The 20,952-nt window shown below is 36.2% G+C and overlaps 1 protein-coding gene across 5 annotated transcripts in view; it reads left to right on the forward strand.

Annotated features, from left to right (window-relative positions):
- Positions 1-20,952, forward strand: part of AKAP7 (A kinase (PRKA) anchor protein 7) — an 85,246-nt gene that overhangs the window by 3,916 nt on the left and 60,378 nt on the right. For all 5 annotated transcript variants that reach the window (XM_005859006.2, XM_014533821.1, XM_014533822.1 and 2 more), the window contains exons 3-5: positions 7,089-7,222; positions 15,640-15,773; positions 18,880-19,040. In XM_005859006.2, coding sequence (XP_005859068.2) covers positions 7,089-7,222; positions 15,640-15,773; positions 18,880-19,040 — 429 coding nt within the window. The remainder of the gene's footprint in view (positions 1-7,088; positions 7,223-15,639; positions 15,774-18,879; positions 19,041-20,952) is intronic.

A 20,952-nucleotide genomic window follows, 5' to 3' on the forward strand; every position in this document is an offset into this window, starting at 1 on the left:
CCTTGACTGGAATCGAACCTGGGACCCTTTAGTCCGCAGGTCGACGCTCTATCCATTGAGCCAAACCGGCTAGGGCTCCACTGTATTCTTATATCTTCACCGGTGAGGAGAAACTGGCCACTGGGGGCAGAAAGAAGGAAAGAGATGTGCCAGCGATTCTGCAATGCATTCCTGCTCTGAGGTACAGCTGCTTCCTCAGAGGATGGGTATTGGGAAGATTGGCCAATGCTTCATCCGAATAGGGGTCTTTTCTCTCTAGTATATGGTGTATTTATTACCAAGGAAATGATCTCATCCATGTAAGTTAGGGTCACCCCATGGACGTCCATTTTTAGGCATAGAGTATTATAGCCACTTTTTGATAGCTCAGACTTTGTGAGTTAAAAGTCTTTGTGGGTTAGTCTAGACCCGTGGTCGGCAAACTGCGGCTCACGAGCCACATGCGGCTCTTTGGCCCCTTGAGTGTGGCTCTTCCTAAGCCTTAGGAGTACCCTAATTAAGTTAATAACAATGTACCTACCTATATAGTTTAAGTTTAAAAAATTTGACTCTCAAAAGAAATTTCAATCATTGTACTGTTGATATTTGGCTCTGTTGACTAATGAAAATCTTTTCCTATTTATCAAACCTTACCTGTTTGCATTCTTAAAGGGCCAATGTGTTTCTCTTTGGCCCCTTTAGTGTGGCTCTTCCACAAAATACCACGTGCGGGCGCACACGTACAGTGCGATTGAAACTTCGTGGCCCATGCGCAGAAGTCGGTTTTCGGCCTGGGCGAATTTATTTTGAAGAAGTGGCGTTAGAAGAATTGGGGTTACGTTCGCTGAGGTCGAACCCTCAGATTGAGGACGTTTTTAGCAAAGGCCAGTTTAGGAGTACCCTAATTAAGTTAATAACAATGTACCTACCTATATAGTTTAAGTTTAAAAAACAATGTACCTACCTATATAGTTTAAGTTCAAAAGAAATTTCAATCGTTGTACTGTTGATATTTGGCTCTGTTGACTAATGAGTTTGCCGACCACTGGTCTAGACTCCAGACCACCATGTATAATATTACTTTTGTGGGAAGATTGAGTTCAAACTCCCAACTTACACACAGTCAGTGTGGTATAATGAGAGAGACAGAAAACTTGTGTTTTAGGTTTTGGTTATTTTATTTTCTACTTGCATGACATTGGGTACAATGTCCAGTTTGTGAGCTGGATTTCTTCAACTGTGAAATATAATTTTCTCCTGTTTACCTCACATGGTGTTGTTGTACAGATCAAAAGAGGTAATGTGTGGATAAAGGCAATTAAAAATGTAAAATATGTGTAAATGCTACGTATTAAACCTTTGAGACATATCCTTTATTTTTTTGCTCATTTTTATAATAGCATTTACTAAAATACTAAGGAACAAATAGTAAAATTCTTTGCAAACCAGGAACTAACTCGTTTTTGTGAAGAGAGATTTGTATAGAAATACATAAAAATTGGGATTTTTATTGTCAACCCTTAAACCTTAAGATAGATATAGTTACAGTGTTTGTGTCCAGACACAGAATAATTAGTTGGTAGCTTGAAATGATTTGGGGCTTTCTCTTACATTTAGTAACGTGGACATTGAATCAGTGGAATGGCTCCATGGTAGACAACAACCTTAAAATTCTCAAGTAGCTGGTTGTTGCCTTTGGTTCGTTCAGTTTCCTTTGGTGGGTGGAAATTGTGAATTAACTGCCAAGAAATTCTTGCTGGTTGAAACCCTGGCAGAGCAATGGGGAAAACAGTGCTAACAAGAACACCGTGGGAAGGCGAAACCTTGCCAGTAAGAAAACTCCTCCCCAAATGTTTGATCTGAGTGTCTCAGTTGTCAACTGCGTTACGTTCAGTGTGGGTGCAGTGTCACTAGGTGAAATGTAGCCTCGTTGGCTGAAATGAGTCTTTACTTTTTTTTTGGTTTTGTTTTGGAGAAGAGACTATTTTACTAGGATTATATGTTAGAATATGAAATGTATTAGAATATTACATTAGAATTAAATGTAAATATATTTGTTATATTTATTAGGATATAAGTATCTATTACAAATAAAATATTCAAATGTATGTAGAAAAGAAAATTATAGAAATATGTAGGAAGCCTTACAACCTGAGCCACACCTCTGGCTTTACAGGGTGGACATGTTCTGGGAGAAAATGCAGCATTAGTGAGTTGTTGGCCTGGGCCTGGATGGGTCTGTTTGCTTTACTGGGGTGAGTGTCATTGATCAATAGGTTATACCCCCCAGTAAACCACCCAGAAAATGGGGTTGCTGCTGTCCTGCTTCTGAAAGCTGAATGGCAGTATGCAAGGGAGAGTCATTCTGTTGCTGACAGGAATGGCTTAATGTGCTTCCCATGAAGTATAAATTTGTAGAGGCCTTTAGTTTATTGGACTCTATTCCCTTAAGAGAATCGCAGCCTTTAACTATCAAGCCATATTTAATCAAGATTCAAGATAAAATATTTGAGTGAGGTTTTTTTTTTTGTTTTTTGGGTTTTTTTTTGCAACATGTCTTTCCTCATTGTGGAATTTAGTTCTTCTCATATTGAAATGATTACAGTCCTTATTTTACCTCACATGGAATTCTAACCTTGTAGTTATTAGAGATTTCAGAGATGTGGGAAATTATCATTGTATTACTTACTATCTAATACAGTTAAGTTGTATTTTAAAAAATACTTCAACTCTTAAGTATTTTAATATATCAATTGAAACTTACTGTACCTGAAAATTTTTTTTATAGAAAAATGATGTATCAAATAAAGTTGAATTGCTATCCCGGTATTATCCTGAATCAGTTTTTTAAAAAGGTAAATTATGTTCTGTTTCCTTTCTGTAACTGATTGGGGAAGAATAGTCCAAATTTTATTTTGAAAGGCTTAAAGTAAATATTTGGCCCAAATGATACTAAGGATTAATATCTTACTCTCCCCCCCCCCTAAAAAAAACACACACACACAAGAAAACAAAAATTAGAAAAGCTTAATAGATACATTAATTCATTGAACACATAATTATTGAATGCCTGCTATGTACCAGATACTATTATTGGTGCTGGGCAAAGGTTGTAGAAGATAAAGTTCAGTTAGTAGGCAAATGTATGGAAAGTTATTCAACTTCATAAGTATCAAAGGGTGCACATTAAAATATGATTATAACCTACCAGATTGGCAATTTCTTTTAAAAATAGTACTCAGTAATTTTAGTGTTGTATCTGCATTGTTTGTGACAATGTATTCTTATAGTTTTTTTATGAGTGTTCTTATCCTATGCATAAACATTGCTAGACATTATATGAGTACTTTGTTCATTGTATTTTCATATGGACTAAATAAAAAGAGTAGTAGCAAATTATATGTTGGAACTTAGATTATGATTTCAAAGTTCGAAATAAAATGAAGTTCAGTAAGGAAAAAGGGGATTTATATTCTGGCCATACAAATAAACTTTACAGCAAAAAGACAAATATGGACAAAGAGGAAAAAACATAGATACTGGGTTCAGTAGGTAAATCAGCAGGACTCTCAATTAAAAATAAAACAGATATATTACAAGGTTAAATAAAGCCACTATAGCAAAAAACACTCATAGGATTTATCTCCTTTTTTACCCAGCTGTCATCAGATAATTTCAAATTTTGCCCTGGCTGTGATGCCTACCAAAAGAAAATTTTAGCTAATCCAGTTCAAATGAAAGTTAAATAGTTATTGGTAAGATTATAGAAAACTAAGGGAATTTAGAGAAACATTGTACTTATTTTTACCGAGAATTGGGGTTTTTATGCTATGTCATTCTCATGATGCCAGAATTGTTAGAGTTGTGATACATTACAACTAAGAGTATTACCTTCAGATAAAAAAAAGAGTATTACCTTCAGAGATTATGGTTTTTCTTCTCTGTATGTCTGCAAACTGGTCTTATGGAATGCTTGAAATGCAAAGATTGTTGCTATAGAGAGCAGGACAGTTTAGTTTTAAATAGATAAGGTATAAAACAATTTACAATGCTGAAAGCTTCAGTGCCCTTTCAAATGCCATGTTATTAGGTCTATTTCCCTTCTTAGTATTGTTCATATTGAGTAAAATATAGCAAAAATGTTTCTGTGTCTTATGTTCATAATAAGAAATAAATATATTTTACATTTCTACCCAATACACATGTGCACGCAAAAAGCTCACATTTCATGAAGTAATACTTAAACTTACCACAAGCAATGTACTGTCCTATAGTAATTCTATTCCATTACTTTTCATTCCATTTCAGTTTTTAAAAAGTGCCTTTTTATTATTTCCTAAGATGATTTCATAACCCATGAGTAGGTTTATACTTGGAATTTAAAAAAATAAAAACTAGACTATAGGTTTAGGATCCTCTTTCTACTATGTTAATTTTAGTTTGGACACCAGTCTTTATTTAACTTTACCACCAAATGTCCTAATTGGTACAGCTGTTAACAGTTAGTACCTTTTTCACAGATCACAGAATTCTATAACTAACCCTAGGTGGAGATTATCTGTCCCTCCCCTGCCTCTGGTGTGTGTGTGTGTGTGTACTTTTAAGTATAGTCAAAAGTAGAATATTATAATAAGTCTCATGTTCATTACTTCTTTCTCACTGGGTTATTTTGAAATACATTGCAGATATATAATTTTTATCTGTAAAAACTGTAGTGTGCATCTTTAAAGATATTCCTTTTTAAAAACTACCCAAAGCATCCTTTCCATACTAACAAATAACAGTAATTCCTTAAGTCATCAAATGTCAACATTCACATTTCTTTGACATAATTTTTTAAAAACTGGTTTGAATTAGGAACCAAAGTCTATGATTATATTTGATTGACACATCTCTTTTATCTCTTTTCATCTATAGGTCTTTGTGTGTGTGCGTGCGTGCATGCGTGTGTGCGTGTGTGAGTGTGTGTGTTTATTGGCGAAGAAGTCAGGTTGTGTAGAAGTACCCTATTATGGTCATTTAACATTTTTCTCTGTCCTTTATATTTACAGTTAACTAGTAGTTATATTAGGAGGCTTTTTCAAGTTTTGGAATAAAAATGCTGCAAAAATGTTTTGATTTTACTATTGTGTGACATCAGGAGACACATAATGTTTGGTTGTCTTGCCTTTTTGTGATGCTAGAATTGATCAGTGGCTTTCTATCTTGTCATCTGATGTATCCATTATGAAAGTTTCCATCAGCTTTCTATCTAATGGATTGTTCATTGATGAACTTTGGGTTGATCCCATTGCTCTATTATGTATTTCAAAATGGTGATATTTTAACTCTATTGTTTTGCATTTATGAGCTGAAAATTTCTATAAAGAAGGACTTTACCTTAATTAACTTACTTCTTTTATAACTCTTTGGTCATAAAGAGAGACTGGATAAATGTGTGATTTATTTTTCCCCTTTATCATCAGATTTTTAGAATAACAGTTCTTTAGACTCCTCCAAAGGTGACCTGTAAGTTTTTGGTTTTAATTTTTCTTTTGTTTATTATCTTGAACTGATGGTTTTAAACTTATTTGATGTTTAAATAACATCATTGAAGTTATTATTCTATTTGATGCTCAATTTGTTTAATCTTTGGCCAATGTCGGCAACTTTCAAATATGCTCCAGAGACTTCTGACATGGTCCAGGAGTCTTTGATTTCCAGGCTCCTCTGATCCATTTTGTGCCCCAGACCTAGAATCAGCTATTTCTCCAAGGACAGGCCAGACTTTCAGGTTCTCAGATAAAGAATTGAAGTGACTTGATAGGAAGATGCTTGTTGGAAGACGAGTTTTGTGTGTAATAGTAACTACTTAGGCAGAACTGCAATGGAGAAGTAGTTTGATCCAATAGAAAGTATTCTAGGAGACTTGAGGTCTAGATACCAGACTCAACTCTGTGATACTGAGCAGTTTTTAAAGGATTTTCTGCTATTGTTTAATCATATGTGAAATGAGAGGCTTAGTAAGATCAGGGTTGTGTAGACACATGGGAATTATGCTATTGGTTCAGCTCAGACTTTTGCTAGTCTTTCTCAAGGCATTGGGTGCAGGTGGTCACTGTGGTCGATTAGAATTGATCCAAAGATGAAACCAACCTGTGAGATTAAATATAATTAGGTGGTTCTTCCCTCTCACTCCTTTCCAAAAGCATACCTTAGAAAATATACTAGTATTTTTACAAAGTCTCTATGAGACACTCCAGTTTGAACAGTAAGCTACTGTTCAGGAAGACACAGCCTGAAAACTCAATTAATGGTAGTTTTGCATACATATAGAAGCCCCAGGCAAAATTTCTAAAAAAGGAGAGACAATTTCACACTGATTTGGTGATTATTTCTGGGGGCATAGCTTCATAATTAGAATTGCTGAATGTTATAAATGAGTCTTTTGAATATGACTTTAAAAAGAAGTGTGTTAAGTGCTTCTGAAATGATCTACAGTCAAGGACCAGTTTTGTTTTGTTTGTAATTCCTATTTGTTGCCCACTGATACTTTTGTAAAAGGCAATAAAAATGACCAACAGTATAGAAACCAAAATTCAATAGACAAAATTCCTTCGCCTAAGTGCTATGAGTGTTTCTAAAGTAGTCTCTTAATTTTTACAACAAATAGCTTGTAGTGTGACATTGGCTGCAAACCAAACTTTGAGTGGCACTGCTTCAAGTAGTCACACATATTGAGTCACACAGGATTGATGAAAAAATAATGTTTCCTAGGGTCATGAATTTTGTGGCACAGAGGTGAGAATGGTGGTTGGTCATGTGTTAGATCAGAGGTTAGTACACTGTGACCCACTGGCTGGCTGGTTTGTGAAAGTTTTACTGGAACACAGCTATACCTATTCATCTATGTTTTGTCTACAACAGACTTGGGTAGTTTTGACTGAGACTATATGATATGCAAAGTCTAAAATACTTACTCTGAGGTCCTTTGTGGGAGAGTTTGCCAGCTCCTGCTTTAGATTTGAAAATGACAGTTGTGAATGATTGATACTTCTATAGTTTTTGTTTCCTATATTAACTTTGTTTTAATACATTAGGTATATTATTGTTTGATTTTTATCTTCTAGTCACTGATGTACCTCAAGTAAATTTGGAAAGAAGTGAAGAAAATGAATATAAAGATCAAATAAAGAAGAAGAAAAAAAAGTACAAAGACTATCAACCAAACTATTTCCTATCCATTCCAATCACCAACAAAGAGGTGCTATATTTTTACAAACTATTTTTACTATAAAGTTCTAAATTATACTTAAAGTACACTAAATGCTTACTAGTAAGTCCATTCTCTCTCAGTTTGTAGGAGTCTTTGGTGGCATGTTAGCTGGGTCTTATAGGGAATATTTGTATTTAAATGGAATATATTTAAAAATAATTTTGAAAAATATTATTTCAACCATCATATTTAAACAATTTTGCAAAAGCCACTTGAGAAAGTATTGCCAGATAGCATGTCATGGTCCTTTCTAAGCATTTGTTCACCACAACAGAGGAAACTTTCAGGAGCTGAGAGCAGTGACCAGGTAGAAAGAGAGGAATTCTGAAATCTTTGCTGGGAAAGTAAACTGGGCTTTCTTGCTGCTTAGTCCTGTATATGGTAATGATTGCAGCATAATTTCTTTTTTAAAAAAAATATGTTTTATTGATTTTTTACAGAGAGGAAGGGAGAGGGATAGAGAGTCAGAAACATCGATGAGAGAGAAGCATCGATCAGCCGCCTCCCGCACACCCCGTACTGGGGATGTGCCCACAACCAAGGCACAGGCCCCTGACCAGAATCGAACCTGGGACTCCTCAGTCCCCAGGCCGACACTCTATCCACTGAGCCAAACCAGCCAGGGCTGCAGCATAATTTCTTTAAAAATTACTCACTGTCATATCAACTTAATATTACATGACAGACTTGGTAGAAATCTATTAAAAATCTGAAAAATTAATGTGGTATGAATAATAGGAAATCAGATCAGCTAATTAGCCCACATTAAGAAACCCTTCTATATGTGGCTGAGAAAGCAAACTACAATATCGAATTAAAACTGCTAGAGTAGTGGGCTAGAAGAGATTATGAGGGAAAAAGAGGACCTATGTAATACTTTCAACAATAAATATTTTAAGTTTAAAAAAAAATACAACTGCTAGAGCAGTGATGTAGGAATTGAAATGCCTTACAAAACAACGCCTGACTTGGAAGACTGACTGCATTTACATATTGACCCAATTTAAGAGCCAGAACTGAATTTCTCTTTGATTGTGGGTTTTAATCTCTTTTTACTGTGCACTTTCAGGTTGCTTCTCCCCTTACTTAACTAAAATGTTTCTAGGGAATGCTAATGAATCTTTAAAAATAAACAAAATTGAGATCAAAGAAATAAATATCATAAGAAAAAAATTCTCTTGGGACATTCTAGGAAATATCTAGTCTTTCAGATAAGCTTTAGCCAGGGAAAGAAGACAAATGAAAAGATAAATTGTATTCCTAACAGTACAAGATCATAGAATCATATTCTGATTTCACTGGTACATACTGGGGGATTAATAGTAAAATAGTTCTTACAAGTGTTTAGTTTAATGTAACCAACAATTATATATTACTAGAGGCCTGATGCATGAAATCCGTGCAAGAGTAGGCCTTCCTTCCCCTGGCTGCCGGCACCGGCTTCCCTCTGGCACCCGGGACCCCTGGCTTTCCTCCGGCCGCTGCAGGCACCCGGGACCCAGGCTTCCCTCGCAGCCCCGGCTTCATCCAGAAGGTTGTCTGGAAGGACATCTGGTCTAATTAGCATATTATGCTTTTATTATTATAGATTTTAAAATGCTGCCTGGCTGGTGTGGCTGGGTGGTTGAGCATTGACTTATGAACACAGGAGTCAGGGCACATGTCTGTGTTGTGGGTTTGATACTGAGTGGGGGCATGTAGGAGGAGCCCATCCATGATTCTCTCTCATCACTGATGTTTCTGTATCTCTCTCCCTCTTCCTTCCTCTCTGAAATCAATAAAAAAATATTTTTAAAAATAAAATACTTGTGAGTTATTTGGAAAGGTTTTCTTTGAAATAAAGGATCATGTGTACATATGGGAATTAGAGGAGAGTAGGACGTCAAAGGTGTTGCTGCTAACGGAGCAGTCAGACCCAAGCCAGGTCCTCAAGAAACTGATTGTGAAATAGAAGGGTCTTCCCAAGGACCTGTGATTTATGATTGGGAGAGACTTCAGTTTCCTTATTTTGATTTGTTGGTTAGAGAGTGTTCCACTGCAGAGTCAATTAGTATAAAAATTGTTGAAAACTTCATACATTACTTTCATTAGGCCCTTCATTTTATCTTTCTCCACCCCTCTACTCTTGGCTTTCATGGTGGTCTGAATAGCAGTTCTGTATCATCCTTCACTCATGCCTTCCCCCTAACCCTAATCCTAACCCTGATCCTGACCCTAACCCTACTAATTCTGGTTTCTCACCTCTTCCAGCCAAGATTGGTGGGGTGATGTGGTGGGGAAAGGTGGATGGGGAAGGGAACTGAGAGGAAGCTGGTAGAGAAAGTCTTTCCTTCACCTCTTAGTTCAGGTGACGGGAGGAAAGGGGATGAGAGAACTGTCTGCAAACCTTAGTTTTCACTGAGCAGCCTTTGTTTCTGCTTCTCAACCTCTGGGATGTTGTATAGAAAATGACAAGAGTCCAAGCTTTGGAGTCTGACAGACCTTGTCCAAATACCACCTGGGTCACAAACTCTACTGTGGATGTAGGTCAGGATATTGAATTTCCGTAGTTTCAGTTTCTTCAGATGTAAAATGGAATTGATTATGATTATTTTCTAAACCCAAATCTGGACATATTACCTCCCTGTCTATACATTTCAGTATTTTCCCAGTGACCTTAGGATAAAGACAAAGTCTTTACCACAGTCTATAAGATACTGCATAGTCTGACTTCCACTTCAGCCCTCCTTCCTTCTGCTGGAGCCCCCTCTGGCCTTCTGTGAACTTACTGGGGTCCCTCTGCCCTTCTCTGGTGGGGAGTTTTCTTTCCTCTCTGGGTTTGTTAAATCCAAAATCTCAGCTCAAGCCTCTCCACTGTGACCACCCTGACGAGGTCAATCTGCCCCTTCCCCCAAAAGACTTGAAAGTCTTTCCTTTTGTTATTTGTCATCCTTGCAATTTGACACTTGTTAGTCTTCTAACAAAGTTTTTCAGCCCATTCCCAGTACCTACAACAGTGCTTGGCCAAGAGCAAACACAAAATAATGTCATTTCAGGGGCAAAAGATGTGTTTCTGGCATACTAAGTTACAACCAGAACATTACAAATAATAAATACAGTGTTATAAATGTCGGTTTTATAATATAGGCTCAACAGTAGTTGTTTGTCTTTGAGGGGCTAGGGAAACTTGTAATAGTGGGGAATACAGATTTCAAGTGACCTCAAAACCAAATATTTTAATAATGTAATAAGTCTCTCAAGAGACTTATTGGTAGGCAACAGAAAGCTTACATATTAAATATGGGGTTTAGAGGTAAGAATGGGACTTTAGGAGGTACATTTTCTATCTTTTGTATGAGCACCTTTTTTTGTTTGTTTTCAAGTATCTAATGTTAATTTTCTTTTTAAACTACGTATGAGCTTTTGTGGGAAGGCCTGGGAAAAGGAGCAGCATTTATAACATTGTTTCAATGGGAGACTGTACTCCAAATTTCAATTAAGTGACCTGCAAACAAGCCTTGGGAAGCTAGCACATTCACAATGAGTTGCTCTACTTTTGGCCTCTACTTGTTGGCATCTAGTTTTAGAGAAAAAAGTTTTCAGACTTACATGGATCTTTGATTTTTAAACACGTTCTTAGATGTTTTGAATTCTTTATTAGTGGAAAATAATGATTTCATATTTTTAAATAATGGAATTGGAAAATGAATTAGAATGACTGCATCAAAATATCCTAATTTTAAGTATATGAAAGTATGTATTTCTCCATTACCGGCAATTACTTAGCTCAAATATAAAAATAAAAAAGAAAAAAATTTAATGGAGCTATAATAAATCTTCAATGTTTCTTAACTGACTAGATTTTATATGCTCTCTTATCAGAAGTAGTAATTTAAGGTAAATCAGCATTGAAAATGTAAGGGAACAATCAGAAGTTGATTGAAATTAGGAGTGTATTAATTTCTTTGTAAGACAGTTTTTCTATACTAGTAGAAAAGTATGAGTTTTTAGAGGCTTACAAAGGCATTTGTTACATTTAATTCTGTATTTCATCATTTTGGTCAGGAGAATATGCAAGTAGATTTGCACATTCAGTTTCTGGGAAATGTAATTGTGAAAGTATCTGATAGGATCATGTATGTGAAGCACTTGATAGATATTTAAAAATTCTCCTATTTGAGGATAATTTCTTAGTTTTACTTCAGTTATTATTAAATCATCAACTTTTTGAGTTGTTTTTCATGGTTGTAGACAAGCAAGAAAAATGAGAGTATTTAGCTTTGAAGAAAAGCTAGGTAGCAATGTAACATGCGCACACGCCCTCTTGCACACCAACTTTAAGGCCTTTTCTTTGAACTCATAATAGACTTTGATTCAATTAGAAAGCTTAAAAGATATAAAAATTAATTTCCTCATTGTGTTGTTTTCAATGCAATATGGCTTAGTGGTGAGGTTTAGCAGATGGGTGTCTGATTTATTCTCTAAACAACCAGAAATTACTCAGTGAGTGAAATATTTAAGAATTTAGCCCTGGCTGGTTTGGTTCAGTGGATAGAGCATCAGCCTGCAGACTTGAAGGGTCCCAGGTTTGATTCCAGTCAAGGGCACATGCCCGGGTTTCGGGCTTGATCCCCACTAGGGGGCGTGCAGAAGACAGCCAGTCAATGCTTCTCTCTCATCATTGATGTTTCTATCTCTCTCTCCCTCTCCCTGAAATCAATAAAAATATATTAAAAGAAAAAAGAATTTTAAAAAGCTGTTTATTTTAAAAGGTTTCTTTCAATGTGACATTTAAATATGACTCTGTAGTACTACATCATTAATACGTGCATTGTGCAGTATTGCCAATGGCTGCAGGTTATGGTAAAAGATAAGCTTTAATGAATTTATGAATTTTAAACAGTGAGTATAAAAATTAATTTCCTTTGGTCTTTAATGACATTAGTACTTGTTTTAATAGCATATAGACAAGACTTCAGAGTCTTGAAGTATTTTTCCTTTTTATCTTTTAAGAATGTAATTAGGAATAGAATGTATTTTAAAAACTGTTAAGATGATATCAAGGAATATATAAATTAATCTGTCCCATCAAAGAATAATCAGACATATGTAACTTGATTAGATTAACTTTAGAATTTTCATAGGTTTGATGTTAATCCTGCATTGTAAGTACTGTGTGACTTCGGAGAAATAGTCTTCAAAGTGTTTTTACAGTTTTTAATTAGTGACTTTACAACCTATTGGATTATTCAAAGATATGAATGGTCTAAAACTATTTTACCATGTACGGTATTGCACTAAAATGTAGAATATACAAATGAATGGAATTTGAGTATTGTCCTGAATTTATGTATAATTAGTATTTGAGCTTAGAATGAAAACTAAGTTTTTAAGACTAAGAAAATACAAATACTGTACTCACTGGATGCAAGTAGCAAACCTTCAGTTGTGACAGTCAAAATGTGGCCAGGCATTGCCAAATGTCCCCTGGGAGGCAAAATTGCCTAAGGAAGAGAACCACTGATTTTAATAACATTGCAATGTTGCAAACCTTACGTTAGGCAAGTGTTATAGAGTTTACAAAGTAGTTCATCTACTATGTAGCTTATCTACTGTGATCTTTAACATACTTTATAAGTTTGGCAATACACATTTTATTATTCCTATTTTGCCAGGGGAGAAACCAAGACTTAGTGACACTAGGTGACTTGTATGGGGTTATACCTGTGGCAGGCCTGCGGTTAAAATCCAGGACTTTTGAGCCATGTCCAGCACCCACTTACATCTCTCTGTATTACATAGCAAAGTTCTCATCCTAAATCACCTTTTTGTTATCAGTTAAGCCAGAATTACCAATTGTATCAGCTAAGATTAGAAGATGTAATGATATTGTTTTGAGGTCTGACATTGTTGAGCACCTATTTAGGCCCCTTCCATATGAACTTGGACCTTCTTGAGCTGCTTCATTATTCCCAAAAGCCAATTTCAGCACTTCATTGCACCGGGGAAGAACTCTCAAAATTCAAATTTAATATAAATGTACACTAAAGGCTTTGTTTTGAGAGGGATAGTGTGTTGTTCCATTACACAGTATCCAGTAAGATTTCCCAAAACCTTCCTTTAAAAGTCTTTTTCCCGCCAAAACCAGTTTGGCTCAGTGGATAGAGCGCCGGCCTGTGGACTGAAGGGTCCCAGGTTTGATTCCGGTCAAGGGCATGTACCTGGGTTGCGGGCACATCCCCAGTGGGAGATGTGCAGGAGGCAGCTGATCGATGTTTCTCTCTCATCGATGTTTCTAACTCTCTATCCCTCTCCCTTCCTCTCTGTAAAAAATCAATAAAATATATTTTAAAAAAATAAAATAAAAGTCTTTTTCCCCTCAAGGTTTCATTTCTTAAGTCAGTACCCACATCTCTGACCCTCTCCTTGCCTTCTTGAAAACTCTTACTCCATTGCTCTCAGCTACATCTCCTCCTCCACACCCTTTCTGGTCTTTCCTGCAGGTGCCTCCCTCATCTTTTCCCACGCACTGCAATTTACCATTTTCTCAAGTTCCTGTGCTGTCTTGGGTATATGATTGTAAAGGGATTTTTTTAAAAAAAACTTCTGTGGTTCTAATTCTTTTAGTAGAAATGATACCAATGTGTGCCTCATAGGATTGTAGAGAGGCTTCAGTGAACTAGTATGTGTAAAGAGCTTACTATACTGCCTAGAACCTAGTGGCCACACAATACAGGTTAGTGACTGGTGTCATTGGTTAAATGTTGTTTTTGTTACTATTACCAGGCACTGTGGTGAGGTAGTAGGGCAGAAGAAATAGGTATTGCCCTGGAGGAGTTTATAATTTAGTTTTATCCGTGTTGTGTAGAGGAAACTGTGGCTCTATAAGATCTTTGTGTACGGTTACATTCTGTTACTAACAGGCCATCAATATTCTTTTACTGGGTGTCACACAAGTGACATCTTGCGTAGAAAAATATCATGTTAGGTGTTACTGTGTAAATTCCTACCAGGGAAGCGCTGTTTCCTATGTTTCGGTCCTCCAGATTGCAAGGAATAGAGAAACGCTGAGATTCTTTTGGGTGGCGTGCATTTATTGTAAAGATTCCCCAGCAGTCACATCCCAGGACACATCCCAGGATTTGCCAAGTCACGTTCCTCAGATAATGGGAGCATTGTTCAGGATAAAACAGCTAGTCTGGTATCAAGGACAGTCTGCTGTGCTCCTGATTCAGTGTTTTCTTATCTCTGCTGCCTTTTTCCTGACTCTGCTCCTGTTGCCAGCCCTTCTCTCCCTTCGCCTTTTCTCTCTGACTAATTCTGCTGCCTCAGGGCTTCTGTGTGCTCTCTTTTCTCAGGGCCGGGCTCAGTTTGCCGTTTTCTATGTGAACTGTTTTCTAGTACACTCACATTTAGAAGTTGACTAGAGTTGGGTCTAACTGGAAAGGAGGAGGGTAGGTAGTGAGAGGGGAAGGCTGGTAAAGGACCTGGGGTTTTGTCTGGATGCGAATTGTAAGGGCTTTTCTAATATACGTGTTTGGACTTCTTTGCCACTCTCCCTCCTCACGTGTCTGGAAAAATGACACTAGTCATCCCTATTGAAATTGTTGCTGTTTTAAGAATCTTAAAGCCATGAAGAATGGGTTCTTAGACACATTCACTAGGGCAGTGGCCGGCAAACTGCGGCTTGGCAAACCGCGGCTTGCTAGCCACATGAGGCTCTTTGGCCCCTTCAGTGTGGCTCTTCCACAAAATACCGGCTCTTCCACAAAATACCAACTTCTGCGCATGGGCCACAAAGTTTCAATCGCACTGTATGTGCGCGCCCGCACGTGGTATTTTGTGGAAGAGCCACACTGAAGGGGCCAAAGAGCCACATGTGGCTTGTGAGACACGGTTTGCCGACCACGGCACTAGGGGATTAATAAATTAAGAAATAGGTATTGCCCTGGAGGAGTTTATAATTTAGTTTTATCCGTGTTGTGTAGAGGAAACTTCCAACAGAAATGGACTGTTGTATGATGGCTTGATCATTCTGTGCAAAATAAAACTTTTTAAAGGAAAGATCCTAATTATAGTAAACCATACTGTATATTCAAGGACAAGTTTCTGAAGAGATGCATGGCCATTGAAAGATTTGCTGCTCAACTTAGTGACCCGATTTGTAAAATAACGGTGTTAGGCGCGATGTTCTTAAGATGGATAAGCATTGTATGATTTGACAAACTTATGCATCCTATTAAGCTTTTCAAATCACATATTAGGATATTTGAGAATTCAAGTTCAGTAGACAATTCAGTTTTGTTTGGTTGAAGAATCTTGACATTTCTAATTTTGGTGGTTGCTTATGTTTCTTCTTGATTTACACTTTGCCATAAGGAAATTTTGCTTACCTAATCTCTATTCTATGTCTGTATGTGGATTAGGTTACAAAAGGAATTAAGATCCTGCAGAATGCAGTAATACAACAAGATAAGCGCCTGGCCAAGGCAATGACCGGTGATGGTTCCTTTCATATTACCCTGTTGGTGATGAAGTTAAATGACGATGAAGTAAACATGTGAGTAATATGTCTTTCTTGAAGATTGTTTATCAAATTATTACTTTAATATGAATAAACATAGCAGAACCCAAAAGGCATTTAAATTCTAAAGAAGTATTCTTTAATTTATTCCAACCAGTAGTCCAGTGATTCCCAAAGTGGGCGCTACCGCCCCCCGGTGGGCGCTGCAGCGATCCAGGGGGGCGGTGATGGCCACAGGTGCATTTGGGGGCGATGAGTAACTGCTATTAAAATTAAAAAAAATTAATTTCCAGGGGCTGAGTAATATTTTTTCTGGAAAGGGGGCGGTAGGCCAAATAAGTTTGGGAACCACTGCAGTAGTCAATGAACCGAATTAGCTGTGTAAATATTCGTTAAAGTCTAATGTAGACTTTAAAACTCTGTTTTTGTTATCCAGTGGTAGCCCTTGACAATGCAGTTTTTTTGCCCATGGTAATTATATAAGCCCTCTGAGTCTGACCATTTAGGTTAGGATTCTAGATAAAGACTCTGGAACACACTATGGCACAAACACCTCTTTAAAGATGTCTGATTTTGGAAAAAGAAATTTACTTTTTAAGTAAATGGAGAAAATAATAGTTCCAATACATGTAAGAGTTCTTAGTATAGGGCCTGACACCTAGTAGGCACTCAATATTATTATCTGTTAGAGCTGTCATTCTGCTTGGTCAGTGTACAAGTGCTTCCCCCACCCCCAATTCCAGAGTTGTGCCATGAGGCTGAGAATAAGTCACTGACTGTTGCTTTCCATTCTGGAGTGGAGCAGCCTTGCTCTTCCCTTTCCTGTTACCTCCTGTATGCCCTCTGGAATAAGCTCAGGCTTAAGCTCTGTGAAAACCAATGCCAGGATGGGTGAAGGGTTACTTCTTTTTTCTACCCTGACATAGAGTCTCCTGAGGGAATGAAGAACAAAGCTTGAATGGGAAGGGAGTGGGGTAAAGGGAAAGTAAAGGGAGAAAACAATAAATTAGTAACTGAAAATATACAGCTACACTATGATTCTTGTAGTTATATCTTTTAGACAGTAGAACCTCATGTCTTTAGAGATCAGTCTTCTTATTTACCCCAACCTGATCTATCCAAGAGCAAATATTGAGCACCCTGCAATAGCAGAGAGGACTTGAAGATTTTACTTTACTCACTTTAGCTGTTCACTTTGCCAGTCAGAAGGAAAAAAACAAAATCTGATACTCTTATAAGAAAAGAAGCAAAAGATGTGGCACAACAAGACAAAAGCCCTGTGTGTGTTAGAGTGGTGTATAAGTCAGCATTCTCTAGAGAAACAGAACCAATAGGATGTATATCTATATGGATATCTAGATATATTGATATACCTCTATCTCTATCTCTAATCTGTATACCTATATCTAAATTTATTTTTAAAATTTAGCTCACATAATTAGCTCCCTGGCAAGCCCAAAATCTGTAGGACAGGCTAGCAGGCTGGAGACCCAGGGAAGAGTTGATGTTGCAGTCTCAAGTTCAATGGCAGGATTCCTTCTTCCTTGGACAATAGCTGTCCTGTTTTAACTTCAAATACAATCTTTGGTTCTGAACTCCAGGTTCAGAATTCTGTTTCCTATATGTGTATACTTTTTACTAATTTTACCATATAGAAGTCTTTTCATAAACTGCTCTTGAAAAGTTGTTGTATTTAAAAAAATTTGAAAGTTAGTGATACTTACCATAGATACTATGACTCCTTCTCACTCTGTGATTGATGACATCTCATTAGAATACATTTATTGATTTATGCAACTAGGGACTGAAAATTTGGACTGAGTTTAAATCATCTATATTTATTTAAAGAAAAATGGGATATGGAATTCAGTGTCTCTGAAAAGCCCTAACCTTCAGCATGGTTTGCTTTCATATATAGTTATATTTAAAATGTGTATCTTGAATTCCCTCCATGTATGATAGATGAGCCAGAAGTGGCTGTTCTGTTTTTGAATGCTTTAACTCATAGCACACTCTGTCTTTTTGGATGAACATAAATACAGTTTGGAAAGATTGGATTTAGGATGTAGATTTGGAGGTATAATGAGAAAATGTTGACATTTCCAGAGCTATTTTAAGTGTATATTATGTTATGACAGAAATGAGTCTCAGTATGGAAACTACAGATGACAGTTAAAAAGTTTATATGAAAACTAATTTAGAGATATGAAAGACCTAGAAAAATACCTAAATTTTGTTGCATACATTTAACATATAGTTATTGGTGAACAAATCACTTATCAAGATAATTTAAATTAATAGTATTCACCAAAAGGATGTTTTAAAGCCCTCTTCAACAATGTAAGAATGTACTTATTTCTTTTTTGAGTAATTGCTGCCCTCTAGTGAGATTTTAATTTTTTTCTCATAATAAAGTACCTATACCAAAATCCTCTTCAAGGTGGAAATAATTGATCCTAATTTATAAAATATTCTAAGCCTAATAATGTCTAATTCACTAATATAGTAAATATTTATTTTTATTAGGAAAAATCAAGGACTTGAAATAAAATAACCCTATAATGACATAGGCGAAACAGATGTAACAAACTTGTGTAGTTGCATTTGGTGAATATAAACTTACATTTTTGTTAATGCAAGTACAGTAAATTGTTTTATTATGGAGACTTATATTTTAAGAGATAATGTATATTAAGTTTCAGTAGAGTGCCTTGCAAAGAATATTAGTACTTTAAAAAAGAATCTAGAACTTTCCACACAATCTAATGTAAGCTCTCAAAGGTATTAGGTTTCTTGCAATATATTATCTGTAATTCTTTTCTGAAATTTGCATGCAGTATTTCCTATGTTAAAAAATTCCTGGTGAACTATAAAATAATATTTCCTTTCATGTCTTTAATATAATACAAATTATAATTAGGTAAAGACTTAATTCACTTCTTCCATAGTTTTTGTTTAAAAATTAAACTTAGTTTTATTTTAATCAGATAGATTAGATTTTGAAGGTATTTTGTGCTTTAAAACAACGAGTACAAGCATCAAAATTAATTTATCTTTTTAAATCTGATTACTTTGTTTCTTGTTTAGTTTTGTATATTTGATCACTTAGTATGTTACTGAAAAAGATATTATCTCTTGCCAGTGGTATTGATGCTCTTTTGGAATTAAAACCATTCATAGAAGAAATCCTTCAAGGAAAACACTTGATTTTGCCCTTTGAAGGGGTTGACACGTTTAGAAATCAGGTTGGATTTGTGAAGCTGGCAGAAGGAGATCACATGAACCCACTTTTGGAAATTGCAGGTAAAACAAGCAGCAACAAACTCATATGAAATTTCATGTGTTGAAGAAGCAATTTTCCCCCCTCAATTCTGGTAATAGAGCTTTGACATCTTTTAACTTTGGGAGGCCAATTTAACCTTACTTGATAAGTGAGCTTTTTCACCATTTTCTTGTGTGGGCAAGAAGCTAACTAAAAGGCCTGAAGAGTTATCTTGATTCTTTGACCTGAGGAATATGTTGATTCTGGAGCTGGATTCAAGTATTTGTTAAGCGTGTCCTATCTTAAATCTGAAGGATCTCAGCATGACACCTGACATGTAGCCGGCATTTAATAAGTATTGAATGAATGAATAAGAATCACCAGTTGCCTATTCAGAGGCTTTTGGTGACTGCCAGACCTAATCCAGAGAGTCAGTAGATGACTCAACAGCATTTTCCTCTGTGCTACTTTTTTCTCTCCTGTGTAGATACCACTCCTTGAGCAGAAGGTCTATTGGTGATGGTACAAGGTCTCACATCCATTGGAGAACATGTTACTTTGTGCAGCACAATTGAAAATTGTTAGGGAAATAGAAGCAGAAAATTACACAACCTGGATGAGTGACTTTTGAGTTGATTCAGAGATCGTAGGTTGTGTGTTAGTATACAAATGGTAAACCATTTTTATTTTCATTTTCATTTCCTTTCATATTATGTCAAGTCATTTTATGTCATCTCATTTCAGGTTCAATAATCCTTGGCTCACAACACACTCTCACCATTGGCCTATGCTTAGTCTACTTTCATCTATCTATCTATCTATCTATCTATCTTAAATTAATATCATAATCACCTGGGAATCCCCAACCCAAAATGAAAGCTATGTAGTAATCTATGATGTTGTTATTGGTAGAAATCTAACCTTATTGTTTTTTCATTAATCTGTCTCTTAGCCTTCTCTCATTAAGCTCACCGTTGTCCTGAAATTGGTGTTTATTTCCTTGTATTCTCCCAAAGTACATGTATTTTTAGTTGATCTTAATCTTATAAAAAAGGTGTCATGTTGTATGTGATCTTTTGAGACATACTTTTTTTACTTAATATTATATTATCTTTACGCAGTTTTATAGTAATCCATTCAAAGGTGCATCTCTTTTTGGGGTGAGGTGAGCATGAAGATCAGGTTTCATTTCATTGTTGGTTAAGTTCTTTTTTTATCTTTTTTTATATCTATCTATCTATCTATCTATCTATCTATCTATCTATCTATCTATCTATCTATCATCTACCTACCTACCTACCTACCTACTAGAGGCCCAATGCACGAAATTCATGCAAGAGTAGGCCTTCTCAGCCCCGGCACCTGTGGCTGCCTTGATCCCTCACAGCCCCGGCTTCATCCAGACGGTCGTCTGCTGTTCGGCCGTTTGGTCGATTTGCATATTACACTTTTATTATTATGGATATACAAACAAACATGCAAACAATTAAATAATATTTATTAGTCAAGTAGGACTTAACATCATTAGTTGGACAAGGAGAAAGCAACTCCAACAGTCTGTCCCCCTGCCCCTTACTGGGGTGACACTGGTTAACAAAATTATACGGGTTTTAGATGCATAATTCTACAACACATCATCTGTACACTGTATAGAGTGTTCAGCACCCCGACTCTCACAGGTTTGATGGTAAAGCATTTGGACACCCATGCCCACAGTTAACAAACTCAATCTGTATTTCGTGACTGCTCTGGAGAAAATGCTAGATGTAGGTCTTTTCTTTTGTAATTTAAATATCTCTGAACTCAAGAAACATTTTAAATTAGTCTTTCATTTATTGACCTTTTAAATAATTAAATGGGTGCTTGCAACATTGAGAGTGCCATCCATTCTTAACAAATATTCTCACAAAGGCAGTTTCCATTATTGGTAAAAGATCGATTGTGTGCTAAGGA

This window comes from Myotis brandtii, unplaced genomic scaffold (assembly GCF_000412655.1).
Source record: "Myotis brandtii unplaced genomic scaffold, ASM41265v1 scaffold123, whole genome shotgun sequence".
In the NCBI taxonomy this organism is placed as follows: Eukaryota; Metazoa; Chordata; class Mammalia; order Chiroptera; family Vespertilionidae; genus Myotis; species Myotis brandtii.